Source organism: Geotrypetes seraphini, chromosome 1, assembly GCF_902459505.1.
Source record: "Geotrypetes seraphini chromosome 1, aGeoSer1.1, whole genome shotgun sequence".
Lineage (NCBI taxonomy): Eukaryota > Metazoa > Chordata > Amphibia > Gymnophiona > Dermophiidae > Geotrypetes > Geotrypetes seraphini.
The window spans coordinates 520,114,326-520,137,477 of NC_047084.1; the positions used below are offsets into that span (position 1 = coordinate 520,114,326).

Here is a 23,152-nt window from a genome sequence, read left to right on the forward strand (position 1 = left end):
TTCTAACTGTCCACAATGGTGCAAAATCTGCAGGATCCCTTACCAGCAGATATTTTCCCAGTTTTTAGGGTGGATTTTATCCCTGGAAAAGTGCTTCCACATATTTACACTTGCTCATTTGTGCAGGTAGGTTTTCCGAGAATAATTGGCAGCCTACCATTCATGACATGTGCAGTTGTGAGCCTCTTTCTAGCTGTTCTGTGGGAAATCTTCTGATAGAGCAGGGGTTCTTAACCTTGGGTCTATGAACTCCTAAGGCAGGGCTGCCCAAGTCCGGTCCTCGAGATCTACTGCAGACCAGGTGTTCAGGATATCCATAGCGAATATGCATGAAAGAAATTTGCATATAATGGAGGCAGTGTATGAAAATTTATTTCATGCATATTCATTGTGGATATCCTGAAAACCTGACTGGGAAAGGGGTACTCCAGGACTGAGTTGAGAAACACTGAGTTAGATCATTTGACAAATTTCTCAAATTGCATAGTTTTCAATTCTTTCCTGAATGTTTTGTAGTTGGGTGTCGTGGTCAGCAGATTGGAGAGGTGGCAGTCTAGTCTCGCTGCTCTGGTGGCTAATAGTCCGCCATATATTTTTTGGCTTTGTATGCCTTTGACTGGGGGGAGGGTAAAGTGTGCCTGTGTTCTCCTTGGTCTGGATGTGTTTTTCCTGATTAGGCAATTGTTTATATAACTTGGTCTGTATCCATTTAGGGCCACATACACACATGAATGACCCCTTATAAAATACCTACCAGCATAAGGCTTTGCACCATGACATGCTAAAACACACTTTACCAGTGCGTAGCATGGGTGGTGTTAGCATGTACACCTGTGCAGATTGTGCAATACCTTAATTTATACATGTATGTGGGTAAATTACACACCTTCATTTCCAACAGCTTCCAATAAGGAGTAAATGATTGCCCATATATTCAAGGTGTTCTCTCTGACACATACGCTTCTATTTTATGAAGGCAAGTAGGCACCGCCTTGTCTTTATAAAATAGCGCGTACAAAGCACCTACATATAGGACCCTGTCATAAAATTACCCTCTGTAAGGGAAATTCTATAACCTGGGTGCTCTCATTTCTGTATGTTATGCATGCAAATGTTAAAAGAACTAGCATATATGCACCTGGCATGGCACCTAAGTGCTGCTATTCAAATACCCGCTTACCTGCCATTAGCCGTCAGTTAGTCACACGCTGATATTCAGCGTTAATATTCAGCACAAGATGGATGTTAATATTAGTGCTTAGCTTAAAGCTGGCTATCTGCAAAATTTAAACAGCTAGCTGGCTAAGTTTAGCAGCCAAATCGGGCTACTTAAATAGCTGGTCTTATGTTGGCCGCTATAAACTTATCCAGCCAGCACTGAATATTGATGTAGGTGGCTAAGTTTATAGTAGCCAGAAATAAACCAGATATTCAATGCTGGTCACTGGAAATGACCCGGCATTGAAAGTCCGGGCTCAGTGCTGACTGCGGGAATCAGCCCAGCTAACTCCCACGTATTTATAAACGATCTGGAACCTGGAATGGTGCTACTAGCTGTTGAGTGGGCCTGAGATAAAAGTGGAGGGGCCCAGGCCCATCTATGGCTATGTCCCTGATCTAAGACATTCCAGAATATGTCCCTTTGAAAACGGTGTGTACTGCAGTCCTATATAGCAGCTTTTCTATAGTCATTAGTTAGATGCATTGGGTAATTTACATATGTGACCCCTCTTATTTACATAGGCAAATGCTTCCCAAGCTTTCTAAAATTTCCTACGGTGAAATATGGTTGAAGAAAATCAACTACAGAGAACTAAGTTTGGACCATATATTAACAAATTTCTTCTCTCTCTATACAGATATTGATGATTGTGAAGAAGACCCAGACATTTGCCTGTTTGGCTCTTGTGTTAATATACCAGGAAGCTTTCAGTGCATCTGTCCCCCAGGCTTTGTCCTCTCTGAGAATGGACGGAGGTGCTTTGGTACGTGTTGGTGTACAGAAACATCTTATATTTTTAGAAATCAGAACAATTTAAATGCAAGTTATTCCTCTCGGTGATGTTATAAGATCCGAGTACTGTCCACTTAACTCCTATGTAAACCATGATGATGATGAGAAAACAACCAGGACTTGAGTTTAGACTGCTCCATTCTGAGGTCGATGATCTCAGACCCCCACCATTTCTGTTCTTGCTCCTGTTTATATACCATATCCCTAGCAATGAATTGCTGACCCCCAGAAAGGTGATATGCAATTGCAATATATTTTTTAAACACATGTAAAGTTAAGCATCAGCCCTAATATATAACTTCATATGTGTAATTAGTAGCGCTGTCCACTTAAGACATTTCACTGAATACCAATGACTATTCCAGGACTATCCATTTAATTTAGGCCTTTTATTCAGTAGACCTACATTAAACAAATGATTTATCCCTTGAGAAGCCGAACACTACCACTAAACAAATAATGGCCAGCTTCATCTTTGCCCCTCCCCCAAAATCTGGCTCCTTATTATCCAGATAAAATTGGACAATTTAGCTAGATATATGGCCTGATTTTACCCGAATAAGTCCTGAAAATATCTGGGTCAGTGAGATATGTATTTGTTACCTGCCAGCAAACATTTGAGTCATTTTGAATTTTGAAACCAATAAAAATATAAATGTTCCCAGTTAGGGATACCCCAAAAAACAACTTGGGGAATATAATATTAATACCGGGTATATGCAATGGTGGAAAATGAACTGCATACTACCGATCCCCTCCCTTCTTCCTTTTTTTGTGTTTTGTCAATGTTTTAGTCTCTAAACTACCTTAGGAAGTGCTCAGAACCACTTAGGTAGAGGCCCCACAAACACGAACAAGCCCCAAAATGCGAACCCCATGATCAATCCCAGCACTTCACCGGTAATGATGTAACTTTTTTGCTTTTTTGTTTATTTTTACTTTTCTGTGCCTTATACTCAAAGTGCTTAGTGCAAAGTGCTTAATGCTTAGTGCTCCTAAATGCGTTCAGCTTCAAAACTGTTTTTTAAATCTAATACTAAGGGCTCCTTTTATCAAAGCGCGCTATGGGGGTTAGCGCGTCGGACATTTCATCACGCGCTAACCCCTGCGGCAAGCCAAAAAACTTGTTTTTGTACTTTTCCCTGAGTAATTCAGGGTCTCTATAATTTTCCCTGCCACAGCATACATTAGAACTTTTTACACACTGATGGATTTTATGCACTTTAATTCAATTTTGTGCACATTAAATACACATCCCAATATCCATCCCAAGAATGGGACATTTCAATTCCTCTATTCCTGTATGCACTTAGTTTACTTTGTACAGTATTTTGCACTTAGGTGCACATCCTGTTATATTTCCTTATGTTGCTAACATTATGTGGTAATTATCACGTTTCCCCAAAAATAAGACCTATCCCAAAAATAAGCTCTAGCATGATTTTCGGGGTAGGTCTTAATATAAGCCCTACCCCAAAAGTAAGGCCTAGTCCCGGGATTTGCTGGCAGTTACTCTTCAATCCGCATTGTCCCCGCCATACAGCCGAACCCCACTGACCCTCCATCCTTTCCTCCCATCCGAACCTCGCCGACTGCGAGCAAGCCCTACTTACTGTACCTTCATCCAAAGCAGCGGTGGGACTGCAGCACTCTAAACAGGCTGCTTCAGCATTGTCTGCCGGGGAACTCACTCTGCCACATTACTGATGACACCATCAGTAATGCGGCAGAGTGAATTACCTGGCAGACAAGGCCGAAGCAGCCTGTTTAGAATGCTGCCGTCCCGTCGCTGCTTTGGATAAAAGTATCAGGTTTCATGTTTATTAAAAATTTGATATACCGTCTTATTAAAAATTCAAAATGGTTTTACATAATATAAAAAAAGTATAATAAAAACGTACATTAAAAACAAATTACAAACAATGCTACAAACAATCAAACGCACTGACGAACATAAACTTGCCGATGCAGGGTGGGGCGGGGTTCAGATGGGAGGGAAGGATGGAGGCTCAGCGGAGGTTGAGCTGTGGGGGCGGGGGGTGCTCAAGGGTTCTGATGCACAAGGGATGGGAGGGAGAGAGGGAAGGATAAAAGTTGGGCAAGGGTTCTGCTGCACAGGGGGACGGGAGGGAGGGAAGGAAAGATGCTACACATATGGGGCAGAGAAAGGAAAGAGGAAGAATTGGGGTGAAGGACAAGAAGGGAGAGATGATCATGTACATACCTCAAAAATTGGTCCTAGTGCATTTTTTGGGTCCAAAATTAATATAAGGCACTGTCTTATTTTTGGGGAAACACAATAGGTGGTTGTTAAAGGTTCTAACTAGGAATGATAAAAGATGAAATCATGAGACCTTTCATGTAACTATTTTTCAGATACACGTCAAAGCTTCTGTTTTACCAACTTTGAGAATGGGAAATGCTCAGTTCCGAAGGCATTCAACACCACCAAGGCAAAATGCTGCTGCAGTAAGATGCCAAGAGAAGGTTGGGGTGACCCCTGTGAGCTCTGTCCTAAAGAAGGAGAAGGTGTGTTTAGTTAGATGAAGAAAATAAAGATTTGCAAGGAAATGAAGGGAACCAGTTTTCTTTAGGAATGCCTTATTACTTGAGAGGAAGGCACTAGAGCTGCCAGAACACAATTGCTGCTTATATGGAGGGAAGCTGTTACAAAATCGCCCAACCCTGAAAGAACTGTCTGCTTAAGGCAACTGGGTTCTAGTATAAGAGGACTGACTGAAGTCCCTCCTGTTCCTCCTGTTCTGGGGAGCCTCTGAACACATGCAAATGGCCTTTATCCACGTGGAGAGTTCTCTGCTGACTTAAAGTTCAGTTTGTTAAAGGGCGTAAACCTTGTAGTAAATACTGTGTTCTATTCGCAGTTCAATAAACAAAAAGGACATAGGGGTTTGGGGGGTAATTCTATAAAGTGGAAACCAACATTTGCATGCTGATTACATATCTAAGTAATTCAAATAATAACATATGCAGTGAGGGGCTGATTCTGTATAGGATGTCAGTTTCATTGGCTGCCTAAGAAGTAGCTGAGAATCACACACCTATACAGAATTGCATCTGTATAAAAAAACAGATGCCTTACCTTCCCTTCTCCTCCCCCCCCCCCCGCCCGATTTTCTAACCGGTGCCCATGTCACTGATTACAGAATTGCACCTACCTGATCAAGGGATCCTTTGCCATCAGCTAATCGTGGCAAGGGAATCCCTAATCAGCTGAGAGGGGGGGGGGGGGAAATACTCATGCTGCACTGAGTAAGAAAGCAACAAAGGTAAGAAAAATTATTTATTTTCATTTTAGTAATTAAAACATGTTGGTTCTGTGAATGTACTTCTGTTGTCTATATTTGCCACTATACAAGTATAGAAGGAAATGTGAGGGGGGACACTTTTCGATTAAAAATTTTAATCGCGTTTAATTGTGATTAATCAGTGTTCAGCCCTATTATATATTATTAGCACACATTTCCTGGCACACCCATGTTAGTAAATAGAACTCTAGGGTTCAGTTTTTTTATAAATATCAGTTGCCTAATTCCCCATTAGGCACATGGGGGCCTGATTCTTGAAACACACATCCCGACTGCAGGCAGCAGTAGGCATCCTACTATCATCTGGCAGCCAATCGGGATGCACGTTTTTTTAGAAAAATTGACCGATGATGGATGCCTACATTGTCTATGGAGCCATATAGGGATGTTTAAACATGCTCAAGGCAGGGCATGAGCGTGGTTTCACCCAGAAGTGGCTTTGGGCATGTGTAAACATCCCTACGCGTCTCCGTAGACGTAAAATAGACGCCTTAAATGTAGGCCTGCACAATGCTGGCCTACATTTAAGGCGTCTGTTCAGCGATGCAGACATGATTCTCTTTAAGATGCTAATGTGTGATTGACTTGCGATTACTGGCTGCCTCTTACGCATCCGCCGAGATCGGCATCCTATAGAGAATCAGGACCTTGAACACTAACTTGGCTCCCACCTCTCAGATGTCTGTCTAACTCAGTGGTCTCAAACTCAAACCCTTTGCAGGGCCACATTTTGGATTTGTAGGTACTTGGAGGGCCTCAGAAAAAAATAGTTAATGTCTTATTAAAGAAATGACAATTTTGCATGAGATAAAATCTTTCCTTTTGGCTAAGTCTTAATAATAATATTGTCATTCATAGCTAGAGACATATGATCAATAAACTGTTTTATTTTACTTTTGTGATTAGGATAAACATACCGAGGGCCTCAAAATAGTACCTGGAGGGCCGCATGTGGCCCCTGGGCCACGGGTTTGAGACCACTGGTCTAACTTATTCAGAATGGAGCCTAGTCTAAATTAAAATACTTGGGGGGTATAAATCTGCTGTCACAACTTCTGTCCCTCACATTTATACTATTTTATAAAACTGAGCATTTTTCTCCCCTTTGCAGTTGCTTTCCAGGAATTGTGTCCTTTTGGCCATGGAAAAATCCCTGGTATTGGAGATACACGTGAAGGTATTGCTTTATTGAGAAACTAATTTGAATTTTTAAATTATATTTTATTTATAAATAATTTGCTGAATCTTTTGCTAGAAGGATTTTGGCTTATGTTAATCCCGTTACTTCCCCAAGTATTATCCAGCTGAGAAAGTCTGAATAGCTTTTGAATTGTTACATTTTTTTAAAATATGGGTACAAATACATCTGGATTAGGAAATAGGTGTATTTTATTTTATACTTCAGTGACGTCAGGGACAGCTGCTTTATGGTAAAAAATGTCAACTGCAATGAAAAGTTAGAAGGTAGTTTTCGTACTTATAATAGCACAAATGTGTGTTAGTACTAAGGGGTTATGTTTTTCAGATGTCAACGAGTGCGTCGAGAGCCCAGATATTTGTTTAAATGGCCATTGTATCAACACTGATGGCTCATTCCGCTGTGAGTGTCCTGTAGGATATAATCTAGATTACACTGGAGTCAGCTGTGTGGGTAAGTGCGTGTGCGACAAAAACTTATAGACGTGTGTACTGGGATGAATCTGAGGACATCCATATGAGCTTCTTTTTTTCTGAGCTTTTCGTGGCAATAGCTAGTGACTGTCTCTGTTCCCCATGACTACTCGTGCCCTCTCACCTCTTGACTCTCACTGCATGAGGAAAATCCTGGCTGTGAGAAGGCTGAACTATGTTATGGTTCAGATGCATGTAACATGGATAGTTTGGTCACTAGGGGTAGATATCACATACATGTAATCCCTCTTCTACCCTCCCACCATGAGACAGAGCCATTAGTCTGAGGACAGAGGTGCAAAATGCTGCTGAGCACCCATCTACCTCTGGTCATGACCATAATTAGTTCCAAAACTCTGGTCGTGACCTGATTTGGTCGTGACCCGAACCTAATTTCCCCATTGGATTGTATGTAAATATGATTAGTCCGTTCCAGACCCTACGAACTGTATGTAAATATTTATTTTTAAGATTTTTAAGCACAAAAATAGTTAATTATACCATAGAATGCACAGTGTAATAGTAAACCAAGGGCTCCTTTTACGAAGGTGCGCTAGCGTTTTTAGCGCACGCACCGGATTAGCGGACAGCCTGCTCAAGAGGAGGCGGCAGCGGCTAGCGCGCGTGGCATTTTAACGCACGCTATTCCGCGCATTAAGGCCCTAACGCGCCTTAATATAAGGAGCCCTAAATGTAAAAACCTTAAATAACACTGAGAAAACCTTGAACAACAGAGAAAACTACATTGCATGAGTCCGTACTAGACCCCTACGAACCGTTCGCAGTAAACATTTTTTTTTAATGAGTTTTAAACACAGAAGAAAAAAAAAATCAAAGTTTGAAAAATCTTTAATTATACAAAAACTTACCATAAACCACCAAGGAAACTGACCTTGCATGAGACGACTTCTGGCATGAAGGAAGTATATATACGCAAACAGCAGAAAATATGAAAACATTGGCACATACGAGGCAGAAGGGGAAAATGGCTGGGGCTGTATTTGTTTGGTATTTGTCATGACCAGGAGCAAAATTTGGGCAAATTTTTGGGTCAGGAACCGATCTGTTCATGAACAGAAGCGTTCGTGACCAGAGGTTCTACTGATCTTTGTCATCATTTTGTTATGGGCACTTTTTGTTTCTCCACAAAAACAGCAAAGCAAGTTGTCTATGGACGTAAGCACTTTGATCGTGAAGCCAGATCTTCATAGAGGTGATTTAGATACAGCCTGCCTAGTTGCAGGCTGCAAAGACACATTTAGCACTTATACTTTCACACATTTTTAAAGAGAGATTACCCATGGGTACTTTTCCAAAATTACCAAGTATGAAATATGTACGCTAGAAGCATCTGTGTACTTTGCATCTGCTTTTTGTGGGGGCAGGTAAGAGAGGTTGATAGCTCACATAGATATGAAAATTAAATATGCCATTGGCTAAAAAGTACGTGCTATATGGAACTTGTGTGTATATTTAACCACAAACAAAGAGAGCAGATTTCAGTCAGACCATTTTAAGCTGATAAATACTAAGCTTCAGTATATGCACTATAGTGTTAAAACGCACTATAGTGTTAAAACGCACCACTACAGGCACGCTCAGGCATCCCACTGTAATTTTAGGATTGGTAAACACTAACCATGTGCTAAATATACATTTTATTTTTTGAGCACTGGGGCATGTTTGGGGTAGAGAGTGGGCACAGATATGCTAAACGGTTAGTATGTAGGCATTAATGTGCGCTAACTGATTAGTGCAAGATACATTTGTGAGCCCTCCTTTGACACTGATTTGTCTATTTATGTTCATGAGGTTTTTTTTCATTTTTTGTTTTATAAATTCATTTATTGTTTTATTAATTTATGTATGTATTATTATGTATATATATTAAAAACCATTAGAAAAGTCAAAAGGAACTGTAGAATGTATTTATTAAATTTAATTTTTAAATTTAATATGCAGGGACAAGCCTAGATTATGGAGTAAATCTTCCCATTCTGGAAGAAAACTGAACTAAATAGAATTGAACTAAATGAATTGAACTGAATTGAAGTGTCTACAGCATATAAGCACTTCTGAAGCACTTTAAAGCATTAGTGCACTTTATATTTACAGCATAGTTCTTTTGTCGGTTTCGAGTGTCAAAATGATATGTAGACTTTTTAGAGATAAATGAATCCCATACAACTATGAACTATGAACCATCGCCCCCCCAAGACTCCGCAAAAAATCCTCTCGGCCCACAAACAAATGGTTTGACATGGATCTCGTAGCCATAAAACGCGAAGTAAGGAAACTTGAACGAAAATGGCGCAAATCAGGGACCGACAACGACAGACTTAACTGGCGGAAAAAAGTCAGCGAATACAAAAAATCCATAGCTGAAAAACGCAGTAAATACTACTCTCAACTCATCAACACCCCTACTCTAAACAGCAAAGCACTTTTACGACTAGTCAACTCCCTCCTAGACACCGATTCACATAAACGCTCCAGCTCAGAACTCCCGCCCCCCGCAACGATCCTAGCTGACCACTTCGCCAATAAAATCAAAACCCTAAAATTATCACTTCCAACTCTCAACACGGAGACAATCCCTACCCTTCCAGCAATAGACATAACAGGCTCAAGGGCTGACATGACCTGGAGCTCATTCGAAAGCCCAGACTGGAACCTTTTTCTCAAACTCTTCTCAAAATATGCCAACTCCAACTGCCTATTAGACAACTGCCCACCCACCATCATTAAATCTGCTCCCCCCCCCAATTCAAAGCCGAACTCTTCAATTGGATCTCATTATGCCTGTCCACTGGCCTCTTCCCGACTGAACTCAGCCACATTCTCGTATCCCCCCGCCTCAAAAACAACAAAGAACCCATCTCCTCCATCACCAACTATAGACCCATCGCTAACATACCACTCTTCCAAAAACTAATGGAAGGCCTCATTAACCATGACCTCATGAACTACCTAGAAAAGTTCAACATCCTTCCTGATTCCCAATCCGGCTTCCGCGCAAACCACAGCACGGAAACAGTCCTAGCTGCTCTAACCAACTACCTCCTCCAACTATTCTCCCTGGGCAAAAGCGCCCTAGTACTCCAATTCGACCTAAGCAGCGCTTTCAATCTGGTCGACCATGATATTATGCTCCGTTGCCTTGACTCCATCGGCATTTCCGGCCAAGTACTCCACTGGTTCTCTAGCTTCCTAACTAGCCGTACCTATCAAGTCCACAGCAATGGAACCTTCTCCCATCAATGGCGTAATTCCTGTGGAGTCCCACAAGGCTCCCCACTCTCCCCCTCCCTCTTTAACATCTACTTGGCACCTCTAGCACGTATGCTAGCTAATTTAAACCTTAAATCATTCATCTACGCTGATGACATCACCATCATCATCCCCTTAACTTCACTCACCCAACAGACGGAACAACTCACATCCTCCATCCTCACCAAATTAGAACAATGGACCTCACAATTTAAATTAAAATTGAACACCGAAAAAACCAAAATCTTCCTAGCAAGCCCTACCCACAAAATAACAAACACCTCCATAAAACTGAACGGCCTAGATTATCCTATCAACCCCTCCATAAAAATACTCGGAGTCATCCTAGATAGATGCTTAACATTAGAAGACCATACCAATGCCCAGGTCAAAAAATGCTTCTGTACTCTCTGGAAACTCCGCACTATTAAACACCACTTCGACCACCTCTCCTTCCGCTTACTGGTCCAATCATTAATCTTAAGCATATTGGACTACTGTAACATCATATACCTAGGAGCCTACAAAAACACCACCAAACGCCTAAAAATAGTACAAAATGCCACCGTCCGCCTCATCTTCGGCCTCAAAAAATACGACCACATCAGCCCCTATTATGCTAAACTCCACTGGCTGCCGGTGGAGGCAAGAATCACCTTCAAATTCGCCTGCCTCTGCTTCAAAATCTTAGCAGGCTCCTCACCAATCTACCTATCCGAACACCTTGAAATTGCACGCCCCTCTCGCACACGAAACACCAACCTGTTCTCCTTCCCCTCCATGAAGGGCTGCCTCTACAAAAAATTCCTTGATCGATCTCTAGCATTCCAAGCAGGCAAATGGAACAAATGCCTCTCTACCCTTATCTCCAATTCCCCCCACTATCAAACATTCCGGAAGTTAACCAAAACCTACCTCTTTGACAAATTCCTCTGATCAACCCTCCCTCCTTCCCCTCCTGACCTCTCCCCCTAAACCCTCACTACCTCATGCAACACTGCAATCTGTAACGCTGCTGTATCTAAGTATAGCAATTTTATTTTTTTTATTTTAAATATCTTTATTCGTTTTTACATTATGCAAACAAGTGTACAATAATTCAAGTCATACTATACATTCTTCACTTGAAACTCTACATTCATTTTATACCATAAACTATCTCCCCTCCCTCCCTTTCCATATATTACCCCTCATAATGTCATAAAACCCACCCATCCCTCCTCCCCCCTACATATATTTAATGGGGATAAATATAATTATTTATTTATTATAATACTCAATTAATGGTCTCCACACCTCTTTAAATTTCTTATAATAACCTCTCTTGATTGCCAATGTTTTTTCCATTTCATACACCTGACAAACCGAACTCCACCAGAAACAATAATTCAATCCTCTATAGTCTTTCCAGTTATGTGTTATATGTTGGATGGCAACTCCTGTTAAAATCATTAACAGTTTGTTATTATTCGATGAAATTTGACTTTTGGCCCTCATAGACATTCCAAACAAAACTGTGTCATATGATAGGGCCACAGGATTCGCTAACATACAATTTATTTGACCCCAGATCAATTTCCAAAAAAGTATAGCAATTTTAACCGTTCTGAACATATAACCTAACTGCCAAAATAACTTCACAGCACATTTATTGTCAAAAAACGTAAAGGTAACCTGACCGAATTTGTATCGTCCAAAATGTAAATCTAACCTTAACGAAATTGTAACATCACTGTAAATGTACAGTCTCTTCTGTTAACCGCATAGAACTTCCATGGTAATGCGGTATACAAGAATAAAGTTATTATTATTATTATTATTGAGTAAAGAGTTTTTATATTAGATTATTTAATTAGAAAATGTAATAAGAATGAAATAAAATTGGATAGTAAGATTTATGAATTAAAGAAAGTAAGAATCATGAATTAAAATAAGTAGTATAATTAATACATAACAAGTAATTAACTAAAGGCTCCTTTTATCAAGGTGCGCTATGGGGGTTAGTGCGTCGGACATTTCATCACGCGCTAACCCCTGCGGCAAGCCAAAAAACTAACGCTTCGTCAATGGAGGCATTAGCAACTAGCGTGGCAGGCGGTTTAATGCGCGGTATTCCGCACGTTAAACCCCTACCGCGCCTTGATAAAAGGACCCCTAAGTCGGTAGGGAGGTTGGGTTCAAGCCGGTGATATTACCAGGAGTAAGAGAAAAGAAGTCTCCTTTCTCTTGAAAGTAATCCCAGAATGGGAAGATTTACTCCATAATCTGAGGCTTGTCCCTGCATATTAAATTTAAAAATTAAATTTAATAAATACATTCTACAGTTCCTTTTGACTTTTCTAATGGTTTTTAATATGTATATTTAATTAATAGATAACCATTTAATTTGTAGTTTCTTGTTGTATTATTATGTAAACAGTTTGGGTTTTAGACGGTATAGAAATAAATAATAATTGCCTATAAAATAGGTGTCGGTAAGTTTTCACATGCTAATGGCCATATGTAAATGGGGAAATTAGCGGGTGGCCTTTATTGAAAAAAATAGAAAAATCTGCCTTTTACTTGCCAGCACTATAAGTGGCCTCAGCATGTGAGGAAGGCCCATGTTGGGCCTACCACAGGCCCCTTTTTAACACTGCTTGGTAAAAGGGACCCTCAGAAAACCAGCCTCCTGTAGATGTCCTAACAAATTAATATCTGTCTTGTCTTGCTCCAGACACTGATGAATGTACCATCGGCAATCCTTGTGGAAATGGAACATGTACCAATGTAATTGGGACCTTCGAATGCAATTGCCATGAAGGGTTTGAACCTGGCCCAATGATGAATTGTGAAGGTATTGCCGATTGTGTTCTCACTCTCAAAATACTTTGAAAATATTTGTATATCAATGTGGCACTGAGTTTCATTCCAGTTTTCTATTGTCATAAATAGGTCTGCTGGCTGACAAATGCCAAAAAGTAGACTATCAATAAATTATTCCAAGTTTATTTAGAATTTCTTATACCGCTTAATCATATTTCTAAGCGGTGTACAATAATAATAAAATTTGTACAACATTCAACAAAACATAGAGCAAGGTTAAAAACAATACAATATTTGACATAACATGAATTGGGGAAAATTAGTAAAGGCGAAGATTTACAGTACGGGGAGGAACTACAAATTGTAAAGAAAAGAGAACACGTATGGGAGGTACAAAAGGGTAGGGTAAGACTGCAAATAAACAGTGTAACTTATCCCTTAGCCCTTCATTAATTTATTTCTGTACAGATACTATACATTATTCCTTTTATTAATAGTTGGTGAACAGTAGAAGATGGATTGGACCAATTAGCATACTGCTGTGTAATGGTTATCTTTGGGTGTGATTAGCAAGGGAAACAGGCTTATCTCAACAGCACTCAGGGAAATTCTGGGTGGTGAATGAAAGTGATGCGACTTTATACTCCCAAAGGCGGATATTTTAAAATACAGTGCTCCCCCGAGATTTGTGGGGATTCCGTTCCAGGAACCCCCGCGAATCTAGAAAAAACGCGTATACGGTTTTTCATGGGGGAGACTGAAGAGGGCAGCGGGAGAGGGCAGCAGGAGAGCAGCCAGAGCACTGTGAGTGCAGGAAATCACTCGCGGTACGCTCCGACCGCCTCTTCCTGCACGAAGTCAGGCCTTATCCAATCAGGAGCTGTGTGTCAAAGCAGCTCCTAATTAGATAAGGCCCAACTTCGTGCAGGAAGAGGCGGTCGGAGCGTACCGTGAGTGATTTCTTGTACTCGCAGCGCCCCGGCTGCTCTCTCCTGCCTCTCCCGCTGCCCTCTTCTTGTCAGCGGTTCGCCGACGGAAATACCGCGAATAATAAGGACCGCAAACGGCCGACCGCGAACAACCGGGGGAACACTGTACTTGTTTTATACATTGCTTTTGTCTAGTTACAAGCAGTAATCCACGATGCATCCAGATCTGCATTAGCTGTTATTCTATCCTAGAACTCAAACATGAAATATATCAGAACTCATTTATTACAATACTTTTGGAAAATTTTGCATGAAGCTTTTCCTTTAAGATTTTCATTACACAGCTCAAAGGCCAACTTGTTTTGCTGTTACATGACAGTCGAACAATTTTTGTTTATGTAAAAATGAAGTAAAAACTGTTATTGGAACAACATATTTATACAAACATACATAAATTTGCCTTCCTCCCCCCCATTAATCTGCTCAAAGTGAATAGACCAGATAGTTTGGGAGGGGAATCCCCTTTGTCATCTACAAATTACCATATATACTTGAATATAAACCTATCCGAAAATAATCCAAGGTAACCTTTTTCCTCCCAAAAAGGGGGAAAAAAAGTTGACTTGAATATAAACCGAACTCATGTCAGTCTTGTGAGGTTACTGTGGGAATGAGTGGCCAAGTGGTTAGAACTTCTTCCTGAGCACCCTGAGGTTGTGAGTTCAATCCTAGCCTACTCCTTGTGACTTAATCCTTCCATTGTTCTAGGTATCACAGTTAGATTGTGAGCCTGCAGGTACAGATGATGAATATACGTAAGAGTACCTGATTACTGTTCAATGTATTGTAACCACTTTGGATGAATCTCTTCATGAAAAGGTGGTAAATAAACATAGCAACCACTATGGGAACTCACATCAGCCATTTTGAGTAGTGAGACTGCACAGGGCAGGAGCATCGGAGAATCGCTTTTGCCCTGGCTCACCACTGGACCAGCAGGGCTTAAGATAGGCCTGAGGAAAGGCCTGGATCTGAGAGGGTGAAGACTTTAAAATAAACCTAGACCCCAAAAATCTAGGTTTATATTTGAGTTTATACAGTACCTTACAAGCTCCTGTCTCCTGTAAGCATCTCACTCAGTCTCCTCCTACCCACCATCAGCCCTACTTCAAACCCCTAAAAATGAAACCCCCCTGATTACTCCAATAGAACTGGGGGTCCTTTACCCTTACCTCGACTCTTAGACTTCAGAGCCCAGGGTGTGTCCAAGGAAATAAAACACAAGTTAGGATTTATAATAAGCAGCTAGAGCTCTGAGAGAATGCTGCTGCAGCTTTAAAAATGTGACGGCCTTGCCAAACAGAATTCTAAACCTTTCTCAGCAACTGTGTCTTTTATTAAACATAGCAGTGCATTCCATGCATTCTATTACATGATAGCAAAGTGTTTTTTTTAATCAATATATTCTTTCCCTTTCTCACACATGCTTTCTAACATTGACAGCAAATTCTTATCTCTTCTTTGGATAAACTTCACACACATATGTTCCTTTGTTATTCTTTCGTATCCTGTATAGTACATTCAGCTTCACTAGTTATAAATCGTATTCTCCGAGGTTAGTAATTTTCAGACTACAGAAGAATTCATTTTGGCACGATAAGATAATTAACAAGCAATACACAGGACTTTTTCAATTTCATTGCAAGGTACATGATATCTGTTAGGCCTCCCCAAATTTCTTTCGCTGGCTACAGTTCACTTACAAACTATACAAATCTTCAAGGCGTCCTGACTAGAAATTTGAGGCCAATTAATCACAGTTCATAACCCTCAAGGCCACCCTCTTCAATGTTTTCAGACTCAGTGAGAATCCACAATTTCTGTTCAACATATGACCAACATAGATTCTCTTTTTCTCTCTTTGTATCACACCAGGCCCTAATTCTTCCATTTGCCCAGGGGCCCGTTGGATCCTTCACAACACCTCTTCTGATCCTTCAAACCTCAAAAACAAAAGCTCATCCTCAACAACGTGTTAGCTTACAAGGGTGCTTCTGGTATCTGTGTTATTTTTGCTACTACAAACTAGCATGATTGCTCCTCAAAACTACCATAGCTCTGTTGTGAAGGAGTGGCCCACATCTTTGCTGGGACACACAATTCATATGATCAATACTATGCTTCAACTCACAAATACAACATTTTTTTCTAATGAGTAGGGCTGAAAAAGTGACCTCCTTTTACCTTTGCCAATGCAATGGGACAATAAGCTGTCAGGCCTTGCCCCCTACTCCCACTCAAGCTGGTTGGTCAGACATAAATGAGGCAGGAAAAAAAATCCAGCTTAGGCCTCTCCTCAGTAACAGCCACCACCTGCCTACTTTCCTACTCCTAGGGTGGGGTTAGAATAACTGGCTTATGCCAAATTAGGCCTGAGTTTGCCACTAGGCAAGTAACCTTTCATGTCCCAGGCAGTGAGCCTTCTTCCTCATGTGGGAGTTGGACAGCTCCTTTATGGTGCTTTCTTCACACATTGATATACTGCATTTTATGTCAAGGCTGTTAGGATCTCATGGGGTAGAAGAGTTTAGCTCAGTACTATTTAGTGACTTGCCTCTGGTGCAGAGTATGGTTTGGTTTTGCATGCTTGATTCTTATTTCCTAAGTTTTGCAGTCCTGTGTCGTTGCATAACCACTGCAGGCTGTGCACATCTTAAAATCTGAAGGCAATATGGGTCTTCTAGAAACAGATTACATACATAAAGCTACTGATATAGGCTTTTAGATATATGTATCAGCATTGGCAGATCCAAATATTCAGAAAGTAATGCAGTATGCAGACCTCTATCATATCTCCCCTCAGCCATCTCTTCTCCAAGCTGAAGAGCCTTGGAGGAGCATAATAAAAAAATACATCTAAGTCTGATTTGGACGTAGGGTGCTAGTCACCCAAAGTTGGCAGGGCACAAATGTCTATTCTCAAAAAATACGTCTAAAGTATACTTTTTTTTTTTTTTTCTGAAAATTGTCTACCTGTACATCCAGGCGTTTGATCGTCCAGACTGCCACTACGTGTATCTTTATACCAAGTCCCAAACGCCCAGAACAAGACCTGTTAGACATGGGAGGGGCCAGCATTGTGATGGACTGGCCACCCAGACATGGCAAGAGAACAGTGGGGCACCTTACAGGGCACTGCTGTGAACTGTAGAAAAAGGGTGCCATATAATCTCACCACAACTCCCATATAATTAATGTTGAGTCTCCCCCCCAATCCACTATACCCACCTGCCTACAACCCCAGTAGTCCTTATGGCTTCTGGTGGCACCTATATGGCAATAGAGTAGGGTTGTGGTTTTTTTTGGGTAAGCTCACACATTCCGCCATTAATGTAATGGTTAGAGTAGTTTATGGGCCTAGGTCCTCCTCTCTATGGTTCAATAGCCCAATCCCTAGACTACTTAAGCCACCTCTATGCAGTTCTACTAGGCTTTCCTATGCCAGGTGCTGATGTTCTGGAGGCAGGTATGTACATTTTTATTCTGATTTTTATGGCGGTGTGAGAGGGTCAGTGAACATGGGGGGAATGTGTGGGGGTCTATACTTTATGTCTACAGTGGTTATCTGGCCACTTTGGATACTTTCTGGACACTTAGACCTGATTTTAGATCGCCTAAGTCACAACGTATAAGTTCCTTCCAAGGCAGTCTTGTAAAACTTTCTATTATCCCTGCAGTACGACTAAGTCTAGGTCGGCCCACATCCGCCCTAACCACTCCTCCAAAAGCGCCCCTTTCAGCTCTGGGTGCACAGCGGGATTCAGAAGCCTAAAAAAAAAATCAGTGGATACATTTAAAAAGCTGTTTTGATTATCGGCACTTGGAAGACCTGTCTTTTTGATCATCCAGGTGCCGACTTGGGTGGGTTTTTAGGCGTATTTCTGTTTCGATTATGAGCCTCCTCTCTTTAGGTTTTCCTCATAGGGAAGTTGCCCCATCCCCTTTATCATTTTTGTTGACCATTTCTGTACCTTTTTAAATTCTGCTATATCGTTTTTTGAGATTCTGTAGTTTGAGTGAGAAAAAGAAAATCCTAAAATAACTACAGATGCAACCAGAGACCAAATGTGGCAGGAAAAATCAGAAATTGTCCCCATTAGATAGAATGCCACTGACCTAATTAAAAACACTCCCTTTGATACGTTATCTCAATGGAATACACCTTATGGCTCTATTTGGTACAATGCAAGCACTAGTAGTAAATCTGTGAGATTTTCTTTTTTTTTATTTCCATAGCAAGATCATGTCCAGCACACCCTGACATAGTAGTGAAATGCATTCCTGTCACAGGATGTGCAGAATTCACCCATGGATGTGAAGCTATTATTCTGTGATTTTTTTTTTTCAAGATTTTTGTAAAAATGTACTTTCCATTTTACATACTGTTTAGTTGTGGAAGGGATGGGCCCTGCTTGTGACTGCAACGCTAATCCTCTTTTGATGGCTAGAGCAGTAGTTCGCAACCTTGTCCTGGAGGACCACCACTAGCCAGTCAGATTTTTGGGATAACCCTAATGAATATGCACGAGAGAGATTTGCATATAATGAAGATGACAGGCATACAAATCTGCCCCATGCATATTCATTAGGGCTATCCTGAAAACCTGACTGGCTGGTGATCCTCCAGGACAGGGTTGGGAACCACTGGGCTAGAGTATCTGAGCATTTTAACATTTGTGATATCTTTATTGCTGATAGATGTAAACGAATGTGCCCTGAACCCGCTGCTCTGTGCTTTCCGTTGTATCAACACATATGGCTCTTTTGAGTGTACCTGTCCGGTGGGATACGTGCTGAGAGAAGACCAGAAGATGTGCAAAGGTAACAACAGCCAATGAAAATATAAAAGAGCAGTGGCATACCAAGGGTGACAGGCACCCGGGGCAGTGGCACCCTTCCCCCCACTGTCGCGCATGTGCAGTGCTTCCCTTCTTCCATACCTCCTTGAGCGAGCAGCAATCCCCAACCACTGTCGAGCCAGCGCGGGCTCTCTCTCGGACGTCACTTCCTAGGCGTGGATCCAGGAAGTGATGTCAGAAGAAGAGCTGACGTAGGCGTGACAGCAGATTATGGGTTACTGCTCGCCGCTAGGAAAGTTATAGAGGTACGGGGAAGGGAAGTGGTGTGCGTGCGTGGCAATGGGGGAGGGGGCGGGGAAGGAGCGGGAGGTTAGAGAGGAAGGTGGGTACTGTGCCACCATCAAGACGTCCCCCCACCCTTACTACACCACTGAGTCACAGATAACCCAGCAAGAACAGCTCCTGATACGTTAAAGCCTACTGATCAGTTCTCCACATGTTATTCAACAGCATTTAACTGAATAGCACAGTTTAATATGTTGTGTGACCACACAGCGCTACTGGTTGGTGCTGAGGTGGTCTAGAGATGGAGCTGGAAGTTATCCAAGTATCACTGATATTTATTTATGGCACTGATACACTGAAGATTAACCTCTGCATAGGCAACATGGTAGTTTGCAATTAAAATAAAATAGAGTTCGGAGAGAAATAGGAAATAGAAAGAGTGAAGACAAGCAGAGGCCTAGGTAATGAAGGAAGGGAAGGACTCTATTAAAAGGTAAGTCTTAAGTAGATTCTTGAAAGAGATGATGGTTGGTAGGTTTCTGATAGAGAAAAGCAAGTCATTCCAGAGTTTGGGACTTATGTATAAAGCACTGGGTTTTACTAAACAGTGTTAGAGGTTTTTAGGATGTGCCAATGAGGTAAATTTCCTTGTCAGCCCGCACTAAAAACCTCTAGCACCATTTAGTAAAAGGAACCCTAAATGCAGCACTCCTCAAGACTTTGAGATGAAGGACCGGGGGGGAGGAGGGGAGAAGGTTAATAGATTCTGGTCAGCAAAGTGGAGCCAGCAGAGAGTGGTGTAGGGATTCATGAGAGAGGCAAGATAGGTGGGGTTAGTGGCTGATGGGATTTGTAGACAAGGAGGAGGACTTTCTATATTCTTTATTCATTTTTTAAATCTAATACATAGTGCAACAAGATAACAAGCAAATAACATAATAAAACAGCACTCCATACAAGTAAATAATACATAAGTACTTAACACCTCCCTCCCTAAGACCCTCCCACCCGCCCCTCCTGGATGTGCATAACAGTTTATTTCATGAATCAAAGGGAAATAATAATAAATAATAATAATTCTTACAAAATTTTGTTAATGGACCCCAAATCTCCTTGAATTTACTATGATGTCCCCATTGTAACAAATTCATTTGTTCAAACATATATATTTGTCATAAGGTGTCCCACCAAAAACTGTAATTTAAGTTATCCCAAGATTTCCAATTTTTCGTAATAAGTTGCATAGCAACTCCTGTCATGATGAGAAGTAATTTGTTTTGGTTTGCATTAATCAGACTCTTGGGCAATAAAATTGTTCCAAACAAGACTATGGGCTCCTTTTACAAAGCCACGCTAGGGCCTTAACGCATGGAATAGCGCACGCTAAATTGCCACGCGTGCTAGCTGCTATCACCTCCTTTTGAGCAGGCGGTAGATTTTCGGCTAGCGCATGCTAATCCGGTGCATGTGCTAAAACTGCTAGCGCGGCTTTGTAAAAAGAGCCCTATATCATATGACAATGATAATGGAACTTCCAGGATCGTAATTATTTGACCCCAAATAGATATCCAAAATCTAAGTATCAAGGGACAATAGAAAACTAAATGATCCAGGACTTTGTATTTGATGTGAATGATGACAGGGAGCCACTGTTCATAAAGGAGGAGGGAAGTGACATGATCAAAACAAGTAGCATTGTTGCAGTAGTTTAACTGGATGAGCTGAAGGCGTTTAAGGGGTTGGAGAGGAAGACCAGAATAAAAGGAATTACAGTAGTCAAGGCAGGCTATAACAAGTGCAAGAATGATGGGGCATAGGTGTGTAAATGAAATAAGAGGAAGCACAGCTCGGAGACAAAGAAGGGCAAAGAGAGAGGAGCTTATGGCCGAGTCTATTTGTGATGTGATGGTAAGTTTTGAGTTGAGAATTAACAGAGTCTTTGTAGTGAAGGATATGACCATCGATGGAGGGAGGGGGAAGACAGCTGTTGCCTGGGAGAGCAAAAAGGATTGATTCACATTTTGCAGAGCTAAGAAAAAGGAGATTGCTCTTGAGCCAACAGGAGACATGAGACAGGCTGTCATTAAGGCTAGAGAAAGCAGTAGGATCAGAGACATGCCACAAAATCTGAATATCATCTGTGTAGCAGAATGGTGTTCATGAATGGTCTTGAAGGATCATCAGGAGAGGGGCAAGGCCATATATGTACATCGCTTAGAATTCTGATTAAGCGATCAATCAAATCTTTATTAAACTTGAAACTTGATATTCAGTGCCAGTGGCTGGATAACTATCCAGACAAGTATGACCTCATACATAGTGATCCTGACTTTCCCAGATAGCAGTCACCTAATATTGGAAATACCCAGATAATATCCGGGAGCCACAGAAGACCCAGAAATTCAATGTTGATATCCAGATTGGGACCAGCACTGAATATCTAGTTCTAATTAATCCTGTGGTGAGAAGTTTTAAAATAATGATGCCAGTCCCAAGGTAGAGGCTATTTTAATGTACACTGCAGATCAAGAGATAACATATTTTGAGGTCACATGTGGGCAATGCAGAGTTTAAGCATGATGCAGAAATGCGTTGTCAAACTTGGGCAGAAAAGGAAGATAGGTGCTGTAGTATTCTGAAAAACACAAATGCCACTGAGGAGATTTCTCTACAACCCCTCAGGAAGGATATTCAAGTCACTAAGCATGCCATATGTAGCCTTTGTTACTAATGGGAATATATAGCTTGTTTTAAAAAGCTGGAATAAATTGTTTTGAGAGAATAACAGTTCAGGTATGGAGAGTTAATAGACTGTGATCTAAATGCTTCAGTGTTCTCTGTTTTTCTACAGACCTTGATGAATGCTTGGAAGGACTTCATGACTGTGACTCAAGAGGAATGCTATGCAAGAACTTGATTGGTACTTTCATGTGCATTTGTCCACCTGGGATGACACGCACCCCTGATGGAGAAGGGTGCATGGGTAAGGCTTGAAGAAATGTAAAAGATATGGCTGTATGGAGAAATTTGGATTTACTTGTTAATTTCCTTTCTTTGAGTCCTGCCAAACCAGTCTAAACAAATGGGTTATGTCTCCCTGTCATCCTGCCAGTAGATGGAGCTAGAGAAGAACAGCACAGAGCTGACTTTGCTCCCTTTATAGGGCATAGGAGCTGCCTTCAGTTTCTTAGAATCTTATGTCAAAGCTACGACAACCGATAGCAATTCTTATGGTTTTAGGTTTCCATTCACTCCTGATGCAGCCAAAATATCATTTCATGGTCACTAACCAAGGAATGAGATAATTCAAAACACAAGACAGATTCTAACTATGCCTATGAGAATTTATGTGCTCTGAGTGGGCTAGCCAGTCTTCTGGGTCTTGCTAATGCTTTCTGATGATGTCCAAGATGATCACATTCTTTACTCCTCCCGAAAATTGATACTGTACCTCATTAGGATGTATCAATAGACCAAAGTTCTATCTAAAATTTGGCATCTCAAAGGTAAAACATTATTGTCAAAAGTGAGAGAGTACTGGACACTATTTCCTTTAAAATTACATAAGAAGACCAAGATGGTACTCTCAAAGGTTTGACAGGAAGAGAGGACTGGGCGCTCTGGACTAAAACCAGGTTCCAAATAGTGGTCTGGTATACTTAAATCCCCCAGAAGAAAGCATCTCATCCAGAGGAGTAGCAATGGAGCGTCTGTGATTGCATCCTGCCTAGAGCCAGTCTTCACCCTCTGTGAGAATTGTGGGTTTTACTTCACCCCAGTCTTACAGAGAAAGAAGCTTGAAGAAATAGAGCCCTCATGAGAAACAGTGTCCTTTCCCTTCCCAAACCCCACCTAAAAAACAAAACACAAACTGAATTTGCAAAGAGGCTTCAGACTGTAACATAAGGCTAATATGTGGTTCTCTCTTGTACTTCAAAAGGTTGTATCATCTTGTACTAATTATCCTTGCTATGGTACCCAATTCTCCCAACA

General features: G+C 41.2%; 1 protein-coding gene across 3 annotated transcripts in view; it reads left to right on the forward strand.

The window, feature by feature from the left end:
* FBN2 (fibrillin 2) overlaps window positions 1-23,152 on the forward strand; it is a 617,508-nt gene that overhangs the window by 521,178 nt on the left and 73,178 nt on the right. For all 3 annotated transcript variants that reach the window (XR_004537713.1, XM_033928968.1, XM_033928969.1), the window contains 7 exons: window positions 1,860-1,985; window positions 4,391-4,543; window positions 6,452-6,517; window positions 6,866-6,991; window positions 12,998-13,117; window positions 18,774-18,896; window positions 22,011-22,142. Coding sequence is in view for 2 of the 3 variants with exons in the window: in XM_033928968.1 (XP_033784859.1) it covers window positions 1,860-1,985; window positions 4,391-4,543; window positions 6,452-6,517; window positions 6,866-6,991; window positions 12,998-13,117; window positions 18,774-18,896; window positions 22,011-22,142 (846 nt within the window). In the remaining variant the exon portion in view is untranslated. The remainder of the gene's footprint in view (window positions 1-1,859; window positions 1,986-4,390; window positions 4,544-6,451; window positions 6,518-6,865; window positions 6,992-12,997; window positions 13,118-18,773; window positions 18,897-22,010; window positions 22,143-23,152) is intronic.